The following is a 22,507-nucleotide window of genomic DNA, read 5'->3' as shown; positions in this document are numbered from 1 at the left end:
ATATTACATACCAGAAGCCGGAATGCCCCCATAACGGGTCCCGGGTGAGTGTACAAGGTTCTCCACATACGCCAGACATATTCTACGTCTCGCCCTCTAGTCGGTGTCTCTCCCGTTTGCTGCAAACCGCCATATGCCGCCCTTCTCTCCTTCTTCTCTCCTTTTCCTCTCTTTTTCTTTCGACCTCGCCCTCTCCGGTTTCCCTTCTCCCTTTCCTCCCTTTCTCTCTCTCGTTGTCTCCCTCTCCCTCCCTCTCCCTTTCTCTTCTTCTCTCTCTGTTTCTCTCTTTCCTCATCTCTGTCTCTGTTCGGTCAACGAGAATCCTCTTCTCCCTCAGTTTCCACCGGTTACGGTCGTTTCGGAGTTCTTCAGCGGCGGCAAAGTACTTCAATAACGACCTTTTCTATCGGAAAATCAAAATCTTTTGTCGTTCGAGGCAAGTGTTCGCTTCCATCGATGCTCGGACTAGAGCTCCGAGACTCAAGATAACATAAAAAAAATGTTGAGATGCAATGTTTGTCCGCCATATCTTGTTGCGGATTAATTTTTGCTAATTTGATTCTAACAAACGAACTCTATTTCATAAGCTATAAATATTGAATTGAAACTTTTAGGCAACGGAAAATATAGATATATAATAAAATTATATTTAGTAAAAGAATATTCGCAATTTCTTATAAAACGAGATCGTTTACGCAATTATTACATATTTAATAAATAGTGTAACGATTTCGGAAAATACTTTATTAATATATTTTTACCGGAATAAAATCTCAAATGTCGAAACATCGTAAAAGTATACCGCTAGATGAAATAATTATCCAAACAGTGCGATTTAAAAGGACTAAAAAATTGCGTCATTTATAGCATGTGCGACATAAAATATTATTTTTGTCTATAAAGTGACCGAAAAATCAAAATAAATGGAGAAATGTTAGTTGATGAGATATGATGAATGAAATTGTGCTTAATGAGATGATATTTGATGAGATGTGATATTTATAAGATATACTTCTCAACAATATATATTTATCTCTTTGCTTTTCGCGAAATGTGAATAATATATCGCCCAGCAGCGAATTTCCATTGAGACGAATCCCTCGAAAGTATGGTCGGCGACTCATACGAGAATCTTTGGGAAAGATTTGCGGCATGGATGTCGCAACGTCAATGTCACAGCGGCGTCCTGGTTAGAGTGTTTTAAACGCGCGACATCTCTTCACTTATCACGAAAATGGGCTGCATGTTGAGATAGGTCGTTCCGCAAGGGTTTAGTGCCTTCGTTAAGCTGTAAGCTTCATTCAATTTTCTCCAATTTGCGGCAATTTGTGCTTACAGCACCTACATGCTCTCACGTCCCCTCCGTCCCCGTCGACGCACGCACGCACGCGCGAGCGCTCACGCTTACGAGGGCGAGAGAAAGAGAGAAAAATAGAGAGAAAGAGGGAGAGAGAGAGATGACCCTCCAACAAAATTCATTTTACGGATGCACTTACACACGCCGGACTCTTCGATATTATTTTTATACCGGGCTTTCGTAACTATCGACCCGTCTAGAGTAGATTACTGTCAGTTATCAAGGTTTATCCGGCAACTACTCGTAAAAAGCTTCACTGCTAACTGCAATGAAATATTATGCTATGCGAAAAAAAGTATGTTTCATTAGCTCGTAATCAATGTCCGGTATTTTGTATTTCTAATGAATGCAAAATTAAGATCTCTCCTCACCTTTTGAAAAAAATATGTGTGTAAAATGCAATTCAAAGAAATAATCTCTACACTTATTTATATTATAATTATTAATATTATAAAATTGATTAAATCTATCGAAAGATGTTTTAAATTCGCGTTATGATGATACAATGTAATTTTGAACTTAAATTGTAGCGTAAAAGTTGATTTTGCATTTGCAAATGGATGCATTTCGTATGCTGTTCACTTTATTTTCAGCAACGTCTTGACATCGGACAAATTACATGCGTCCAGGAAAATGCCATAGGTGCGCCGAGATATATTTCAGATATATATCTTGATGTTTCAGTACATCTCTAATTTATAAAGAAGTACCTTCTTGAGAATCTCATTGCGAGTAACATCATATAATCCGCTTATTCTTCCGAACCGATGGAACTCAATACTTTAAAGACGTTTCTATTTTTTCAGCGAGTGTATAAACTATTATAATTTCATAAAATAATCACCGAGTCTCTGAATATTTTAAGCACGCTTTTTTCTCTTTCTTTTTCTACGAAATAAAATTGACATGAAATTTGAATAAATATTTGCGTGTTTATTAGAGAAACAATCATGTTGCAATGATAAGAAAATACAAACATTTTAAAAAAATAATTATTCTTTTTTTCAAGTTAATCAAGCACGAATTATGATGAAAATTATAAATATTAAAAACTAAACAGAATTTTAATATCATAGACTTTTTCATTTAACTAAAGCTAAATAGCTACATGGCTTGAATATGTAATTGACCGTCTTGTTAGACCTGTCGTCTGCCTTCGAACAGATCCTAAAATAGGTCCCAACTTTTGGCTTGTGTCGACAATTTCACTCCCGGGAATCCGTAACTACGTAATATCAAAGAGGTCACGCGAGACTCATCTTCCGGTCCAATCGCAATGATCCTTATTCCCGGTATCGAGCGCGCACGCGGATCATCCGGTTCGGTAACTCGTGATATAAATCGCCCACCTGGCCCGATACTTTTCCCCGCCGGACTCTCTCTTTCTCTCCATCTCTGACGATTTCTCGCTGCGCGATCGCGAATAGCTGTTCGCGTGGTTAACCTTTGTTGCACAAGTACAGCTCTCTCTGAAGTACCATTCTGAAATTATTACATTCTAGTGGGGTGGATATTAGCTCCCGCGCTTGTGCTTTCATTAGACGTTACCTTCGAGCGTTTCAATTTAGCGCGAAACCACCCCTCAGTCTCGTTCACAGGTCTATAATATCCAGCCAGGCACTTGCCGACTCTGTAGCATGCTTCATTTGGATGTCGATCGAGTTCCACCCATATCTCACATTCCTAGTACGGGCTGCCAACGAGTTACCAACCGTTATCGGCGATGCCACATTTCTGCAAATATTTTGCCACTCGATACCGCCGGCTTTCGCTTAATTGCCGAACCGGCGATGCGAAAGCGATCCGCGAATTTTGGTCGATTTATCGCGTCTGCCTCGCTTCTTCACTCATAAGAGAGCCATGTATTTCTCGTATCGTCCCGTTTAATACCGCCCGAGAGAGTTATCACGTTTATAAGATTGGTGAAGTTTACGCAATAAATATCCATAAAACACTCTGACACATTAGAATCGTACTATTAAACGATTCGGATTCAACAATCGACGGGTTTACAAGAGAAATGTGAATCAACAAACTCCTCCGAATTGCTTGTTGTTTATTACGTATCATCATTTTTTTGTAAAAATGAATAATTTAACTAGTTTTATATCTCTAGAGTTGGATAAAGATGATGCATATTTAATATTTAACACGTCGTAATAAGTTAAATGAATTAAACTTAAAAATTGATATATTTTACCAGAAATGTAGGTATATTTATATTTCATTTTATCTGAATATTCCTACATGTACTTTTTTTTATTATACATTTAGTTTTGAAAGCTACCACTTAATCCACCTCGCAGAATTGGTCAGGAGAAACTTGTGCCGGGGACTCTTTGTGTGTATGTCCAAAGTTTAATTAGTTTTTAGAATGTATTGAGCACGAGGTGGTTAAGTTTAGTGCAAGTAGTGGCGGGACAATTTTACCGAGAAGTTTTTCAATTTTCTCGGCTGAACTTAACCGGGAGAAGCTTGGGGACGACACTTTCCTCCTTATATTCGAGATTTGTTTATTGCTAAAAATGGGGAAGAAGGGGAAAGGGAATATATGAACACTGTTTGATAACATATTAATAATACGTATATTCCACGCGTGATTTTTCACACCATTGACACGAATGTGAAAAGTAATAAATCAAAGTAATAAATCTATATTATAGCTTATTCCAAAAATGTATAAAATTCCCGATGATAGCTACATGCGCGATTGCGATAACAATTTGATACAATATGAAAGCGTATTTTAACATTTCGGTTATTATACCTTTTATTTATCGGCATTTAAAAATTATTACATTTGTCGCCCTCCCCCCTCCTCCCAACCCACCCCCGATTCTCCACTCTATTCTTGTACTTCGCTCATGGAGCGCAATTGCACGATTGCTTCGTTACGGCTTGCAATTACTGAAACTGACAGGGTATTTAAAGAAAAGAATTTCCGTCTCTCGAGCGGCAATGATTTCTTAAGATAAAAATGTACAAGACCTCATTACAGCACAATGTCTCGCGAGCTACGCTTTTTTATTTCCGTACTTTCTTTCCCTCCGTTTTCAGGTTTCGCTCCTCGAATCTCCCTCACCTGCAGTCCTCTTTCTCTCTAACCGTGCTGAGACTTTGTTAATGGAAATTGATTACCACAAGAAGGCGATATCTAAATCATGCTGTTCTCTCTTCTAGTCTGGCCAAAGTTTCTCTCCTTCCGTCCACCACTCTCACGCAACTTTCTATCGAGTATATTTTTACGTAGCCTTTTTCGTCGCAATAAAAAGAGACGAAATATCAGGTTCATTAGGGATTTTTCAAAAAGAGGAAAGGTTAAAAATTAAACATTTATATGTAAATAAAAATATTTAAAATTACAATTAGTTTAAAAAGTAAAAAAAGACATATTTCTCAAGCATACAATAATTTTAATACATCGCGTAGAATCGCAAAGAAAAACGAGTATTAGATAGATGAACGAAATTCGTGGTAATCTCTAAAGAGTCTTGCTGGGGTCAGTTCTTTTTCCTTCCGGATTAAAGCGAAACACATCAGTATGGGCGGAGGAGTCGATTTTAAACTTGTCGCAAGTGGATTTAGCACCTTTCGTGGACTACGCAGCCGCCGTTAACGGCAGCGTAGCAAGCGACGACATGCAGGACGTTATCCGCCAAGTCGGTATGCTTGATCCTTTTTCGCAGTGAGCTCTGGACTTACTGCTAAAACGTGGCAAGATTTACTCCGGAACTTAAGTCCCGGCTAAAGATTTATTACCGCCCTTTCATATCTTCAAACTCTTCTCTATCCCATCGCGCGCCGATGTAATGTTCTCTGCATTCTGATGTTCCCTTTCGGCGTTTAAACGCCTTCTTGATCGAAAATATACAGTTGACCCTCGCGCAGAGAGAAAGAAAGAGATTCCGGATTTATTGAATTTTTTAGAAACATTTGAAAAATATTTATCACGTTGTAATCAATTTTACTTTCGTTAAATTTATCAGCGATTTTTTACTTGAGCTCGGTCCTTTACAATATTCATTATTAATACATGATACAGTTTTATTAATTCACAAGGGTCCTGTCGACTGTCACGCTCTTCGTCAACGTCACATCTTCGCGTCATTGCTTTTATCATACAAGATCTAACGATATCGCGTAGAAATCGAATGGCAATTTTTCCCCTAAAAATTTCATCGGCCAAATTCGAAGACGCGAGCTACGAGAGAGAATCCTGGTTCTCTGCGATTATACGATCGGGCAAAAAAATACATTCGCGCGCGCGCGATATATCCCGCGGTGTGTTTGGCTTTACTGGCACGTAAGTCACGCGTCAAGGGATGATTCCGTGTTGCGTGCGTTTCGGGGCAAACAATGGGCCGACCCCAGCCAGGGTGCGCCCCTGGCAAACACGGACCTGCCGCTAAACTTATGTCCGTGCCGTTAATGCGCTTTCGGCGCGCTTCGACGGGGCAACAGATTTACGACGACGCGGTGCGGTCAGTCATTCTAGTTAATTGGAGCTGCGGGCGTGAAATGCTCACAAAGTCAAGTCAGAGGAAGCGGTTATATCGGCCAGAACGATTCCGCCGAGGTTCGATTCACCGGGTTGCGTAGCGCACACGAGAAAGCCATTGATGGGATATTGGAATCATGGGCGCAGGGTAAATTAGGGTAGCGATCGCGCCATGCATCCTATTTACAAGTTTTAATCTCGCGATTTATCAACACGAGATGTTGCTGAGCTATTTCGTTTAATTCCCAACCATTCGATCTTGGAGTTATTTATATTTTTTATTAATATTTTTTTCTTCATTTCCAGAGGAAAAAATGAATTTGCAAGAGAGTTCCATGTAATATTTAACGGATATCATATATATGTGAAGCATCTATAAAAGCAAAATTTCTGAAAAATCCTTTTTTAAATTGTGAAATTTTATACGAATAAACTTTAGACTTTGTAATGAAAGTATTATGTGTGATTTCAAAATACGGAGACGCTGGATAATTATTATAGTTCATATTCATCTCTCTCTTTCTAGAAAAATTTATTAAATAAAGCCTAATCTATTTTCGAACAGCATCTCGTAGATTACATCAGCAGACAAACATAAACATTTGTTTACAATGTTTCACTTGTATGAGCCCATTGAAGAGTGGAGATTGTATCGCATACAAACACGCGAGGAAGTTTAAAGTTTTATTTAGTTAATCAACTTTTGGTTGAATTAGATTTGCGTCGAACATTGAAACTAATACCTTAGGAGAGAGCACCTAAACCTGGAGAACATAAACACTACGAAATGCGTACTATAAGTACTTTACAACACTAACAATTTATATTACATTATCATATGTCTGTGTCAAAAGAGATAATTAAAGAGATGATTAGAGAATATTAGAGAATAATTACCTTCAAGTAGCATAAAATAATATATTTCGTATCAAATCTTTATTAAAATTTGTAATAATATGTGTAAAATACCTTTTATGCATTCGATAAAGTGAGATTAACATATCAAGATTGTGTGCACTTTAATTTTAATTGAATTCACTTGCGGACAATATTATATATTTTTGGAAATTATGAGCTCTTTCCGCTTTATTTACAAATTGCTTTTCCAATAGATTCCTTTAACTCACAATCTTCGGTCTGATTTCGATGTGTGCGAAGTTAAGCATTGGGCAAGGTCGAATTCGCTACGTGCACCCTTGGTATTATAGGGAGGCGAGCTACCCCATTGGATTAGGAGACCCCATAGAGGGAAAAATGTAATATAAAAGGCTTACCGGCTAAGCTGTTAATATGTTGTACGAGGACGTGTCCAAGAAGGAACTATGTATATATTACCACGCTGTTCAAACATATGTCGTTCATGATCGTGTTGATGCAGAGGATGGTTTGCGGCTAAGTCAAATCTTATTTGATTTAAAATGTTCCCTAGTGTCTTCTTGATTTTCCATTAATAGGCACGACTTGATGCATCCTGCAAACATAAAATTTTACAAGTATTATTATAAATTGTGAAATCAATAGAAAACATAAAATAATTGAGCAAAATATTATTATAAAAGAGAATTTAATAATTCTTTTTTATTATGATTATAATTTATACGTAATTTATATATTATTATAATAAAAATAAGGATAAAATTTTAAAAATATAAAAAATCGCAGGGTATTAATATCTACTTGTACATGTAAAGACTTTAATTTACAGCAATATGTTCCTTTATCAGATATTTAATGAATTTATAATTAATAAATACATCATGAGAGAATAAAATCAACAATTTAATCAACAATCATAAAATTATTTCTTTATCTTAATATGAAAAGATAATATTAGCCGTCAAAAAAAAAACAACATGAACAGAAATTTAATACGATTCTCCATAAGAAAGATGCGACAAGTAAAACTAATTGACTGCATTCGATTATATTGTTTTGCGTTGCATCTATAACAAATTTAGATTATTTAATCGATAGATCTTGCCTTTTCTAAAAAAAAATCTATAACAATTTCTGTCGACATGCATTATTAAATCTTTTGCAATTCTAACTGTAGAGAAGAAGAAACAAAAAGAACTCTAGTTGATATACATAATTCTGAACGTGTTATATATGCATGAAACTTTCGCGGAAGTATTAACACTTTAGTCATAAAATTCTAATATATTTCTTACATCATAAAATTATAATTGTTCATTCTATAATAGTCGATTTTAGTAGCAATTAGTCATTTAACAATTAAATTTCATTTCTGATTTTTACAAAAAGGTAATCAATAAAACCATTAAACGATTAAAATAAATCGACATTGGTGCAATCACAATCATAATAGATAGTTCACATGTTTAATATAAAACGGGTAAAGTGAGAACACTGTACTTGTTGCACAGCTTATAAATTCCGCCACCATGTTTTCACAATCAAGCTACTAATTTAATTATCTCATTAATCAACTTTGCATAATTGGCTGACCCTATTTCGGATTATTACTAGGTGCTCGACGGCACGGTGTCTAAACGAGATAAGGAACAATGTATTTATCAGATATATCGATGATACTCGTGCGCTCATCCTGTCGGCTACAATTTCATTGATCGTTTTACGATCATATGAAAGATGTATATCGCGCATCCGTCATGAATAAAACAGGCATTATAAATAGAGTCGTAGCGCGGACAACACTTAATATATTTGCGTTTGTATTAAGCCCCTGCCCACGGACAGAGAACGGCTGTAAGCCTTGCGAAGAGCAGAGAGAGGACGAGCAACGGGACCGACGGCGTTCACGTGGCGACACGTGCCCGAAAAATTAATTGAAACATGAAATTTATTTGGCGCTCGCAAGTCGGAATCGATCAACGTCTTCGAGTCGATGAAAATTTCACGTAAATCGATGCCGAAACGTTTGATGCCAATGTCATATTTAAAAAACTGTATACAATTTACATACAAAATGATATAATGATTATAAAAATAAAATGTGTCTTTCAATCATTTTAACAAATGTCAAAATTTAGCATTAGTTTGCGGAAAAAATAATACCGGTGAATAGTTAGATTTATCGGATCTCATGGAAATTAAATTCTGTCTACGTGATTTGATATTTTTGGTGAGAGTTTATATAGACTAAAATATAAAGTAGTATCAATCAGAGAAAATATAATGTTAGAAGATTACTCGATAATACATTAGCAATCATTATTTTTTGATGACTAAGAAATTAGATGTCAAAAATGAATCAATGTGATTTAAATCTCTGTCACTCAATATATGAATGGACGACTATTTCTTGATGATTTTACAATAGCAAATTTAAAATCGTGGCTAGAATCGTGTTTTATTTTAGAAATATTGTAATCACATATATTCATTGTCAGCTGTTTTTTTAATTTATTTATTGTGCATATATTTTAACAAAATATATACTTTTCCCAGAGAGATGACAAGTAATATTGTAACAAATATACAGTATAAAAATACAAATCGTCTAAATTTACTGAGCTTTAATTATTAAGAATTGCATCATCCTACAATTATTATACTTTAAAAAGCATAGTAATAAAAGAATAGCGATATTAAAATTGAGATAATTTGTAGGCACCATATCTAATGAGTATAGATTTAAACATAAAATCGTAATAAAAATTTAAAATAATAATATATATATAAAATATATATAATATAATATTTATTTTTAATTTTTATTTTAATCTTTATTTTTAAAATAATATAAAACATTGATAAAAATGTTGAGTATTCTATAATCTTATATATATTCTCAATTATAAAAACAAAATTACATTTGATTGACACAAAATATATGCAATTCACATAGAATAATTTGTCTGATTATATTATATTTCTAGGAAAAAATTACAAATTCAATAATTCCGCAGATCATTAAATATTAAATACAAATGTAGGAGGTATCGTTACGTAACATTCTCAGATTCTTTTTCGAAATTAAAAAAAAATCGCAGAGTGAGATTGGTCGTTGGGGGAGGGAAAAGAGTCGCTACATCTCGATGCGCGCGATTAATCGCTCCCCGATGCACTGTCATTTCGATTTTGATCGGGAGCGAGCGACAGGACGTTATACGAGGCCGCTCGATATAGGTAGCAATCCGGCAGTCTGCAGTTAATTTAGAGGCCATTTCCTCTGTAAATAGCCAATAAAAGCACGCCGTGCGCGCTCGCACGTTCACGCAACATCGAGAGAAGGATGGGTCGAAGAGAGGGCCAACGTGGGCGGCCGACATAGGAAGGGACCAGAAGGAGAGCGAGGGGCACAAAACGTAGGGGACGGGATGCGAGAGACGGGACGCAATATTATAAAATTTAATGTCTTGGTTTACGGGCCGCGGAGCTGGCTATAACCTCGCCCCGATATTTACTGGGCAATCGCGGGGTTATATTGCGCCCTTTCCCTCCCTCTGTGTCTTGAGCGCCCTTTCCATCCCCCGTTAACGTTTCTTCTTCCGTCGGCATCCCGAGTTCGGATTTTTCGATCACTTTTCGATCGCTTTTCGGTCCACGAAAGGGTCTCATCTTTCGTCATGTGATCGATTTTTACGAGGGAGGTAGCATCGAATAAACATTTTTTTAGTAATTTTTAAGTAAAAAGGAAATTATATATATATAATTATAAATTAAAAATTAAATATATAATTATATATATGATAAAATTAAAATTATTATAAATTAATATAAAAATTAAAATTATTAATTAATTAATTAAGCAAATAATTATGCATATACATATATATATATATATATATATATATATTTATTTATTTATTTAATTTGCAAATATATTATTAATATACAAATATTATATTAATAATATAATGTAATATTAATAATTTTAATTATTAATTTTAATTTGTTATTAAGAGGCTTTTGGAAAATAAAAGCTACCGGCGAATGCACGAAAAATTTACTCCGATAATGGACATTATACATAGATAACAAATACCACGATTAGAAGTAGATAATTTGGCAGAACGTACAGAATTCATTGAACCTTGTGTAACTAGTTCATTTATAGCCGAATCAATTACTCGGTGTCAATGTGACAGGCTTGATTCCTTAGTTATTAGTCATCATTAAGTATGTATAAAATGTTGATGCCGGTCGCGTATAAGGAAAGATACCGCGCTTGTAAAGAGATATCACGATTCGCGAATGCAAATTGATCATGAAAATATATCTGCTTCTTTCCGTAGTAAAATTTATAGCTCTCCACTCACAGCAGCAGTTCATCTTTTCTATTTACGCGTTTTCCGCGACAACCTATCCTCTTTCCGACTCTCTTCCCTCTCCTTTTATTATTTGTTTCCCAGGGTCGATGCCCAAAAGGACCGGCGATACCGTCACCGCGGTATTATGTACCGCGCTTTAAATATATATTAATCGTTCCCAATCGTTTTATTTATAACAATGAAAAGCGGCGTCGCATTTTACGTATCTCTCGCAGGACCTCTCCGATGACGACTAATCTCCCGCGGGTCAACGAACCCGCGAATCGACCTAAAACGGTATCTTCGCGAAAGTAAAAAAATCTCCGAGTGACGTGGTTTCGCGGCGATGTAATGAAACGCAATCGATTTCAAGCGGTTTCAATGTTTTATGCACTCGCCGCGCTGCAGTTTTTTTTATTTATCGGTTCGGTGAATAAGTGAAAAGCCGTGTGACTTCACCTCTCTGTTACTGGCTAGAACCCGTGGTATTTTTCTTTTTTTTTTTTATCTTTTTAAAGCATGAGATATAAACCTATCAACTTACACATTAGGATATATATTTCGCGAGAAGGAAAGATGAAACTTTAAGACAAATTGAGTTTTCCGATGTTAATCAGTAGTATAAGTCAACGATAATAAAATTCGATGTATATCAGTTTTTCCGCGTGATATTTAATATGATAATCAAATCGATATTTTAAATTTGACTCTAAGAATTAAAATTATAATATAATTAATATAAAAAATAACCTGTATTATGTGCGTGTGTGTGCGCATGTGTGTAGGTCTTGTTGCATTAGATTTTTTTGATTTCTCAAAATATGCAATATTACATATGTTACCATTCTGTCCAACAATGCGTTTTTTTACATAACAAATATATATATTCTGAAGAATTGCTTCATCACAACTCTTATACTTGGATATTTTCATTATAATATGCAAGTATAATAACATTGCTCACGAGATAGCTTGATAAATATTCACATTTCCGTTTACAGTTGTTGTAATGCAAGAGAATTATATAATAAAATTGTCATAAAGACAACTCGTTCTCAAAGATCTTTGACATCTGACAGTGAATAAACTCTAATTTATTACATCATGATATATATTCATTACCTCGATTCAATGAATTTATGAATGCGGCCTCAGTAAAAGTGAAGAAAAACCTCGAAAATGATCAATTATATGCAAATCTTTTGCACCCGATGATTTTATACATACGTAGCATTATTTTTCAATCTTTTGTTACAAATCGCTCGAAAACTAATTAATACAAGTATCATTCATTTATCTAAGACCAAGTTGACGCGATGATAAATATATGAATTTACAGACGGTTATTCTAATCAAAGTATCATGCAATCTCGATCTAGATAGATGACAAAATCACTGCGCATACAAGGATCGGCGCAGACGCCGACATTGTCGTACATCGGCTGCGATTTAAAAACAGGATGCCCGTACATAAACCGAGAAAGAGACAAACAGACGAGCCTCGCATATAGCACGCATTCGCCCCCTCCGGCCGACGACGTTAGGAAAACGAACGACGCTGGCGGACAAGAGATAGCGGCTCTAGGTAGGTAGGGAGATACCTACCACCCTTCGTTGTTTCTCGGGACAGAGTCCCGGGTGTGGGTTATCCCTTTCCCGCGTTCGTAAAGCAGGAATTTTTACGCGTGATGTATAATGGTCGCGGCGCACTCGGCTTTCTCTCGCCGGTGGTCGACATCGTCAACGGAGGAGATGCCAGACGAGGACGATAAAAGCCATACGAGTTGTATCGATTGTTTTTATCCAAGTTAAAATAGTCGCTCCTATTTCCATCGAGAACAAGTCTAACTAGAGTAAAATATTCGGGGAATAATTGGAAAGCGCGCGATGAAACATTAACGAATGATCTAATTCGTGGATTCCGTTTCAGGTGTTTCACAAAATTCGATTAGATTAATCGCCGTCAATTGGCATCATCTGTCATTCGGATGTCTCATGATGCTTGCAAAGAGCCATGTTTCGAATGATTAATGTAAGACTCGATATACTTGTTTCCCTTCTATTTCGAAATCTTAATCTCCTTCTCCTTCTCTCTCGTTTCAATTTTAAACAGACGAATTCTCGAGACGTACTTAATGTTTGATTGTTTCTGCAACGTGATCGGGGTGATGCCTCCGTGGAGGAAAAAAAGGGAATATATTTGGCGTGACATAATTGCCCGTCCTTCTTCGACAAGGCCGGTCGTCGACGAACGGTCACGTCGAGGCCGGAAGACGAGAAAGAAGGAGAAATATCATCCAACGCGATATGTTTGCGCCGTGGACGGTATATAGGGTAGCGCGCGGAAAGATCTATCTCTCTCAGATAGTCTGGGTGCTCTTTCCCTGTAGTACGAGGGGTGGGTGGCCTTCGCGCGCTGAAATGGCAAAACAGAAGACACGGAGGCGCGGAAGCGGGAGGCGAGGGGGTTGAGGGGGAGGTTGGAGGCCGCCGAAGGTAGCGGTGGAGGAGAAGGGTGGTAACGCGGGGGAGGGTAGAGGAGGAGAAGGGCTGGCGAGGTAGCGACGTCACCACGGAAATCAAGAGTAATGCCAACACGAAACTGCACTACCCCTCGCGCACCCTTGCCGACCCCTCCTCGCATCCCGTCTTGCTCTCACCCTCCCCTCCCCTTTCCCTCGCCCACGTCTCTGGCATGCCACCCCATCCGTTTCTCCCGGTTCTTTCACCGTCCCTTCGTTTCTCTCATCCCCGGCCTCCCTCTCCCCGGCTCTCTCTCACCCACGAGATCCCTGCCGTCGCGTCCCACGAGTCTGGTGCGCCTTCTCTCCTGCCTCCGCGAGTTACCTCACCGATCTCACCCACCCCCGGGGAATAACCCCCTCGTCGGCGGCTCCCGCGGTGAGCGCCGCGCTGCCGGTGAACCTCGGTGAGACGGAAACGATAGCGGCTCCCACGAGCACGAGCTGCGACTAAGGGCGCGCTGGATTCTGAGAATTCCCCGTCTTTATCCCCTTCGCCCTCTCCCTATTTTTCTTTCTCTCCTTCGCTCTCTACCGTTTTCCCGTGACTCCTACAGGCAAGATCCTGTGTTCCCTGCGTCCGCTAGCGAACAACGTCTTTGTAAACGTTCGAAAGAAAGTATTTACAATTCTTAAGAAAGTGTGTTCGACTGATTAAATATATTGAAATACTTAAATACTGAATTTTTTCAGCAGAGGAAATCAGCGATAGAGATCATCCTGTGACTCTATTGTTTATTACTTTCATTTTCCAATCTTATATGTAAATTTAATATACATATGGAATTGTCGAATCCAAATATTTTTAAATGTAATTTGCAATTAAATTATGAAAAGTTAAAAATTTATTTTATTAGCAAGCATCTTAATCAACAGCTATTTTTGCTTAAAATTTCTGTATATGTATTTATATATATAACTATATCAAGAGAATATAAAAAATAAATTTAATTTTAAAGACTAATTTTTTTTAATTATAATATAATATTATTCGATAAAATATAAACCTAATCATCTCAATGAAAAGATGCTTGTATACATAATAAGTAAGCTCGTTTTGATTTTGTTAATGAACAGAGATACAGCACGTTGGACGTTATATTATGATTCGAAAAAGTGCAGACTGATTTTTCCGTGAAATCCCTCTCACGAAAATGTGGCCATTTGTATGATCGGCTATATCCGTGCAGCTCCCCAGCAGCGCGCAAAACGTCTTTTAATATACACTATATCTTCGAGGAGCTCTCTATGTTTATCCTTACAGCTTTCTCTTCGTACAAGAAGACCGACATTTTGTATTTTGACGAGTTACTTCCCTCACGAATCTCATGATCGTTGGCTACATTATTATTGCTATACATTTAGTTGATTCCATTAGAAATTAAATTATTGTTCACTTACATCAGATTTTCAACAAAAGCTTGCAAGCACGTCTTATGGAATTGTCTTTAACGAAAAATAACTACAAATTATATATTTTAGACTTTATGTCATTTATATCCATCTGGTGCAAACATTAAAAAAAGAATAAATATTCCTTGTAAATAATTTTTCCAATTATTATAATTATTTTTAGATTATTTATTTCTTTATATGCTTAGTTTGCTTGTTGACTTTTGACTTATCAAGTTTATATACCTTTAAGAAATATACACATACATGAGACGCTTTTATGGCACAAGTTGCACGCTATTATTTAAATTAATTAAATAAGCGGCGGGATATATTCGAGCTAAAAGACTGAAAGGACTGAAGGATGCAAATGTATTTCGCGTATTCTCGAAAGGTTTCTTTACATTACATTCATACATTCAAAGGAGAATGAGAGGAGCTGGAGGAGAGACCGGAATACTAAAGTAGGCAGACTGTAGAACGAATCTCGTCTGCTTATATTGCAACAGATTAAATTAATTCTGGTAAATTAATTGGTAGTTAAGATGTTTAGCGTTAAGTGAGAGTCTCCACCTTCTCTTTTCTACTTTTACTGCCTAGCTTTACTTGCGCCTGTTTCTGTCCACACAATCTTCGCGCAATCACTTTCTCTCATTTTCGCCTTTCCTTTATAGTTTATTTTATTCCATATTTTTTTCTCTCTTTGCACGGGATTACAAATTAACAGATAGTACGGAATCTGATTCTAAAATAAGAAAATCAAATTTTATTTCATCAGTAGAATCAGAAAATAAGATAGTGTCTCAAAATATTATCTTACAATTACCCGTGATTATATAATTATTAAACAACTTAATATTTTAAAGAGCAGACAATTTTTTTCTTAATAATTTGTTTCATGATAAATTGAGCGCAGTCTTTATAATAAATACAAATTTTTATTTCCCATATTTTTTCCAGATAAAATAAAGGACAAGGAACAGGGTTAAATAATTTCAGAATTATTTTCCTAAATAATTATTTTGTATTAATGTATAATTAGTTTATATAAATAATATTAACTTAACTTTTATATAAATAATATTAACTCTACCTTTAAGTTTTAGCATTGTTAAACGCAATAACTGTTCTTAACGTTTTCAAATCTTTAATATATAGTTTGCTATATATTTTACTATGATAAATTTTACAATTAATATGCAATAGCTCTTTTGGCAATGCAATGTCCTCCGTTGACGAAAGTTACTACTATCTTTTAAAACCGTACATGTAGTTCGCTGGATTCTATCGATGTTCGGTATGTTTCTTGCTAGCAATAGCTTGCTTAATCGATAATATACCTTTCCACACCGTCGATGCCTTCTGATTCACGACTTTGTTTTACCGACTAGAGAGACAGCAATTTTCAATATCGATTCTGTCTGCAGTTATGATTAAAATTATTCGTATTATCACGTATTAACATTTTGAAAATAATTTTCGGTTAACTCTGCCCGGATCAACTGCGCCAATCGCTTCAATGCCTGTAACATATACGTATAGATATAAATATTACAGTTAATTTGTTTAATATATTGACAAAACTATTTCAATAAAATATTTTATATAAATTTATTCACTGCAAATAAAAATAAATGCTTTATATTTATGAAAGAAAAATAGATCAATAAAATAAGAAAAATAGTAAAATAATTTTTGAATTGTCCATAAATTTATTGATCTAAAAATGTGAAACTTTAATTGTTTTGATTTTTTATTTTGACTGATTAGTAATCATTAATTATACTTTAATTAAAGTATTCTAATTAAAGTACCTTGTTTAAATGCTATATATTTTATTAAAATATGCACAAATCCTTAGGCTTTGATGCACAATGTGCAATAAATTGTTTGAGAACTATAAAATATTATTTTTTTAAATATAAGTGAAATAAATATATAATATAAATATATAAATTTAAAGTACCAAATCCATTTCTTCATAGGAAGCCTTGGCGAAACTTGCCCTGATGGCGTTACAAGGTTTCAAAGTATCTTTCGTAAATCCAGCTCCTGGTGCCATGATGACGCCGTCCGTGATACCTCGCTGCATTATCATTTTCCATGTATTTTTGATTCCTCGTACTTTGATCCATAAAAAGAGTCCACCTTGTGGCACATTAAAGTCTGCCAAGCCTGTAAATTAGTCCATAACTTTTTATTTTTTCAATTACAATTAACAAACGCATCCACACAATTATCTATATATTTCCGTACAAATATAGGCGTAAATTTTTATAACATGTGTGATAGCAGCGAGAGTAAAGTTTAATTATGCGGCTTATGCAAAAGTATTATATTATCTCGTTGCTTCGAGTCTTATTCATTAATCGTCTTCACTTACTTTTAGTTATGTATTTTTCATAACACATAAAAAAATCAAATACATTTTAAATTTTAACATGTTTAACTTTTAACACATTCTTTATCAGAAAGAAAGACAGAAATATGTTTGCAATATAAATTTGAAATGACAGAAATTGTGTATATAAAATAATAGTCAAATGAATAATAGTCAAATTGTGTATATAAAATAATAGTCAAATGTATATAAAACAATAGTTGTACCTACCGTTCAAATGTTTACGTGCCAGCATCGAAATAACGTCTCTTCGATTTTTGTAGAAGTACCTTAGACTCGTATAATGCTCCATCAGGCCGTCGTAACCCCAGATTTTCAGTAGCTTGTACAGTATGACCTAAAGTCAAGAACTTTGTAACTTAATTTCGCGATAGCAAGCAATCAATGTTTATAATTGTGATAAGAACCGACACGCGCCACTGTCAGTTTGATTAAACGAGGCATACGCCGGCGTTGCACGATGTTTCATCATTCTGGATAATATTTACAGTTATGATATTTTTTTTACTTCAATATAATCTCCCCGGTTTTTTTTATTTTTATATTCAAGTACACAACATTCGCGCGACGTAATCATATCCATATATATTTCGCTGATACATGTGATTCATCGTCAAGACGTCAAAGATTAATAAAATTGTAGCAAAATATGCGTTTACAGATTGTAACTAATATGCGTTTACAGATTGTGGAATTAATAATTAATGAAACTAGTTTTATACGAATAGCGCCAGAATTGTTTTTTATACGCATTATCGGTGACAGGGAACATTTTTTGTAGCTCACGAAAGGGTGCATTTCTGCGAAGGGTAAGGGTAGTTCTACCAACCTGGGATAAGGTAGGAGCGTGAAGGTGACTGCTCTGCAGGTGAAGCTCCACACTGGCTATCAGCGGAGCTGTCGCGGTCATAAATCCTATTCTGAGACCGCTACTGATCACTTTCGAGAATGAATCCAATCTAATTACTCGACCTTCCGTATCGAGTGATAAGAATGATTTTGGTTCTTCCTGAAAGAGGTGTAAATTTTTCTAAAAATCATGTATTTATCATTTTTCTATCCTCATAGAGAGGATCTCCCCGACAATATCTATTATATACAAGATATCCAATTTATATAAATTATTAAATTTTATATAAAATATATCATTACATCATAAATTCAAATATTGATAGTATTCTACGTCAGTAATATAATATAATAATATCAATGAAAGATATGTATAAAGATATGATAAAAAATGCATCAGCCTTATGACACGTGAACTCATTAATATAATTATGCATTTATAACTCTATGATAAATTAGCTTCCCAGGTGGCACATATTCGTAACCGACTCTTAAAAACGTTTCTAATTGGTTAGAATGGCCACTTGAAAAACGTTAAGAGATAAGAAAAACGTTTAAAATACGTTTAAAACACGTTTTTTTTCTTTTACTCGTTAAACGTTTGTTTTCTCATGGAATTAATAAAAAATAATACATTCATACGTACTTTCTGTGTTTTAAAACGTTTTTTAAACGTTTTTTTTTTATCAGAAAAGAAACGTATCACTTAACGTTTTTCAAGTGGACATTTTAACTAATTAGAAACGTTTTCAAAAGTCGGTTATGAAACATTTCGAAGAAATTTATGAAACGTTTTTGAAACGATATTATGCTACCTGGGACGTTTGTCGATATTTTTCCTCGCAAATGAAACTATTAGACTTACCTTGTCATAATGTAGAAAATGATAAGGATCATCATCGATTATCAGGAAGTTGTATTCGCAGGCTATCTGATAGATCTCTTTTCGTCGTTCCAGAGGTATAATGATGCCAGTAGGATTTGTGCCCGTAGGATTTATATACATTACTTTCGGCATTTTTGCACCGGAAATCTCGCGATTCTTTAGAGTTTCTCTAAGTATTTCCGGTATGGGACCATCATCATCTTGTGAGATCATTATAAATTCCGCTTTGTGAGGTGTTAGCTATGATTAAAATCGATAGCATTCGTAATAACGTCGAAATAATAAATAGTACGATTTTTACACGTTGTTTTTTATATAAAAAATTATTTATCTTGCAAATTATCATTTTTCGCAAAAATAAAAAAAATGAGGCATACATGCTCGGGATTTTCTCTCTATCTCTCTTCTTCTAATAAAAATATATATTTATGTATGCAACTAACCACAATTTCGACGCCAGGATAGAAGAGATCGGGGACCAAAATCGGATCACCAGTACCGATTATAGCCTCTAGAGCCTTGCTAAGCCCGTCCTGAGACCCCGAAACGACGACTATGTCGCGACTCTCCCATAAGGGTGGCGCGTGTGCCCTTCTCTGGAATTCCCTCAGGGCCTAAAATCAATTTGACGTCCGACGTTGTTAGACACATTGTAGCGCCAATTCCCTTATCTCGAAAACGTAAAATTCCGGCTAACGACACGATTTATTACACATAAGACATAAACTCACACGACACTATGTACGCGTGATATAATCAAAACGGTATCGGCAACTTAATTAATTATTGTCGCATTTTTTTAATTTTTATGTTTTTATTTTTATTATTTTTATCGAAATCTGTTTCTCTTTATTTTTCTTCTTAATCAGATTAAATATTATTTAAAAAAATGTGCATTATGGAAGTCTTACATTATTTTTCATTCTAAAAAAATATTCTTTAAGAGATATTTTAGTGAAAAAACATTGAAGGAGAGAGAAAGAAATAATATTGAAATTATTTTCTACCTGTACAAGAGGAGGGTAGCCTTGCGTGGGTATATATTGGAGAGCAGCGCCTAATTCGCTTTTCTCAAGAACGAAGGATGAACCGTCGTAGAGTTTAACCGAGATTTCCGTGAATGGAAATGTTTCTTCATTGGGCATTCCCTCTGCCAAGGAAATGGTACTTTTTGGCGCGGAATACGCTATTTTAGCTAAAACAAATAATTCACGTTGTCAAAAATTTCACAAACAAGATTTTAGTTGATTATAAGAATAATCTGAATAATATTTGTTAGTCAAGACAAGATATTAATATTCAGTACGAAATATTTATAAGCAATTTTACAATTGCACACAAATAAGTTTATTAATTTTGTATATAATCTACTTTATAGATATTTTATTATTTCTAATTTTTCCAGATACCAAGATAGTAATTAATCCATCGCTGATTAAATATAAATGACTATAGAATTATCTGCTAGATTTCTTTATATTATTCTTTATATTCATCATTAATATCACAATTAAATTATAATAATAAAAAGTGCTTTTTCTCTTACTTAGCTCCCGTGTTGTGGCAGGTCGTCTGCGTTTGGAGACTTCCGTCTTGAAATAAGAATAATCCATTTTTCTATTAGAGGTTTTACTCTTCAACAGGTTTGTGTAACTTCTGGTTTGATCAGTTGTCGATTATCACGCGCACAAATTCGTATACGTCGCTCTTTGAGAATTCTTTTTGGCGTACAATTACAATTAACTATCGTCAATTGATCGATGATAATTGATTTCAATTATAATAATCCGAAAAATTGATTATATAATAATCAAAATATATATACTTTTTACAAGTGTACCTTCTTTTAATGTATCGTTATGTACACAAGCCAAATAAGTTTATTCAAGTGCACAGAGTTGCTTTCAAAGTGAATGCTTCTGCTACCCCAATCAACACTGACGGCGCTCTTGGCCAAGCCCGCTTTTATATTTTGCGATAACACATTGGTTGCGTCAGATAACATTATATATTCAAAAAAGAATACAATTTATGTGTAGTAGGAAATAACTAATATATTACTCACCGTTTACAATCCAATGTTTGTCATGAATGAACTATTTCTTTCTAGGAATTATATATATATTAATTCTTATTGATGTATAAACATAATAAATTCCTTTAGATAATGTAGAAGTTCACTAATCAATATGATAAGATTTCTCACACAATCGTACCCAGACAGCACTAAAAGGCCAAAAGACATCTTAAAACTGTTTAAAGCACGATAAGCAACTTCAAATTGTTATATATATATATATATATATATATATATATATATATATATATATATTATAGGGACATATTTTATCTAGAATAGGATTACACGAGGAAAGTGCATTAAAAAAAAATAAATTTCATGAAACATCAGATTAGAAAAGTATCAGGAAATACCAGAATGTATTCAGAGAGAACTGGAAAACACATAGAAAATATTTCTGAAATTTCCACATGCAAAATGAAATAAAGAATCGCTTCATTGACAATATTTATGAATAGTTTAAATGTCACACATATGTACGTGTGTATGTATATGTATTTATACATTATTCTTAAGTGATATATTAAAAAAAATAAAATAATACACAATAAAAATGTCATTAAATCGTTTTTCTTTCTTGGCTTTCGTCTATTTGCTCATTGACTTCCTCGGTCATTTCCTTTCTCAATTTTCTCAATTTTCTGAATGTATAGCAATCATGTTATCGCATTTCATCCAAGTCATCATATATAATTTTCACGAAGAAATAGCGACTGAAATATCTCGCGTTTTTCTCAAATTTTTTTCGTCATGCGCTTTTGCGTTCCAATTCTGCAACTGTCGTCATCTTTCTGGAGCATTGAACGGGATAGATAAAACGATAATCTCCCAAACACTTTCGCGGAATTAGTAAATATAAACATACTTGTATCATTACGGAACATATAACATACATTTTTTTATAACTACATTTCTCGATTAGGATGCTTGTCGCAACAAACTGCTGACATCTATTTCCCTGTCCAAATTTCAATCAAATGAAAGTAAAATATGCGAACATAGCATTCCTTTTCTCTTTAATAAAATAAATTTAAGATTATATGAATCTTTTTAGGCAATGAGAGAAAGAATTAGATAATAAAATTTTAAAAAATTCTTATAAAATAAATCTTCCATATTATCTGATTTATATTTAAATTCTTAGCATAGTTTCTTAATGCGAAAAATACTAAATACTAAATAATAACAAACAATCATTTCAGACGTAACTTTAGGCTTATTAAAAGTTAAGAACAAGAATTCTTTTTAAAACAAAGATATATTTGAGGAGAATTACGACCTTTTC

General features: G+C 34.6%; 2 protein-coding genes across 5 annotated transcripts in view; one reads left to right on the top strand and one right to left on the bottom strand.

The window, feature by feature from the left end:
- LOC145962025 (retinal homeobox protein Rx2) overlaps window positions 1-22,507 on the top strand; it is a 123,546-nt gene that overhangs the window by 35,519 nt on the left and 65,520 nt on the right. Inside the window, exon 1 of one of the 4 annotated variants that reach the window (XM_083082762.1) lies at window positions 12,604-12,677. The exons of 2 other annotated variants lie outside the window; for them this stretch is intronic. The gene's annotated coding sequence lies outside the window, so the exon portion shown is untranslated. Of the gene's footprint in view, window positions 1-12,603; window positions 12,678-22,507 lie in introns of those variants that run through there. One more of the 4 variants, XM_083082761.1, reaches the window with a different exon arrangement.
- Window positions 16,008-21,094, bottom strand: LOC145961686 (kynurenine/alpha-aminoadipate aminotransferase, mitochondrial). The gene is made up of 8 exons (XM_083082133.1): window positions 20,689-21,094; window positions 20,150-20,337; window positions 19,586-19,756; window positions 19,122-19,382; window positions 18,237-18,416; window positions 17,618-17,744; window positions 16,973-17,181; window positions 16,008-16,529 (listed from the first exon to the last, which is right to left on the bottom strand). The coding sequence occupies exons 1-8, from the start codon at window positions 20,753-20,755 to the stop codon at window positions 16,458-16,460; spliced, it is 1,275 nt and encodes a 424-aa protein (XP_082938259.1). The 5' UTR covers window positions 20,756-21,094; the 3' UTR covers window positions 16,008-16,457.

This window comes from Camponotus vicinus, unplaced genomic scaffold (assembly GCF_025532165.1).
Source record: "Camponotus vicinus isolate PSW18456_S1 unplaced genomic scaffold, iyCamVici1.0 SCAF_11, whole genome shotgun sequence".
Classification (NCBI taxonomy): Eukaryota; Metazoa; Arthropoda; class Insecta; order Hymenoptera; family Formicidae; genus Camponotus; species Camponotus vicinus.
This window is presented reverse-complemented; position numbering and strand designations above follow the sequence as displayed.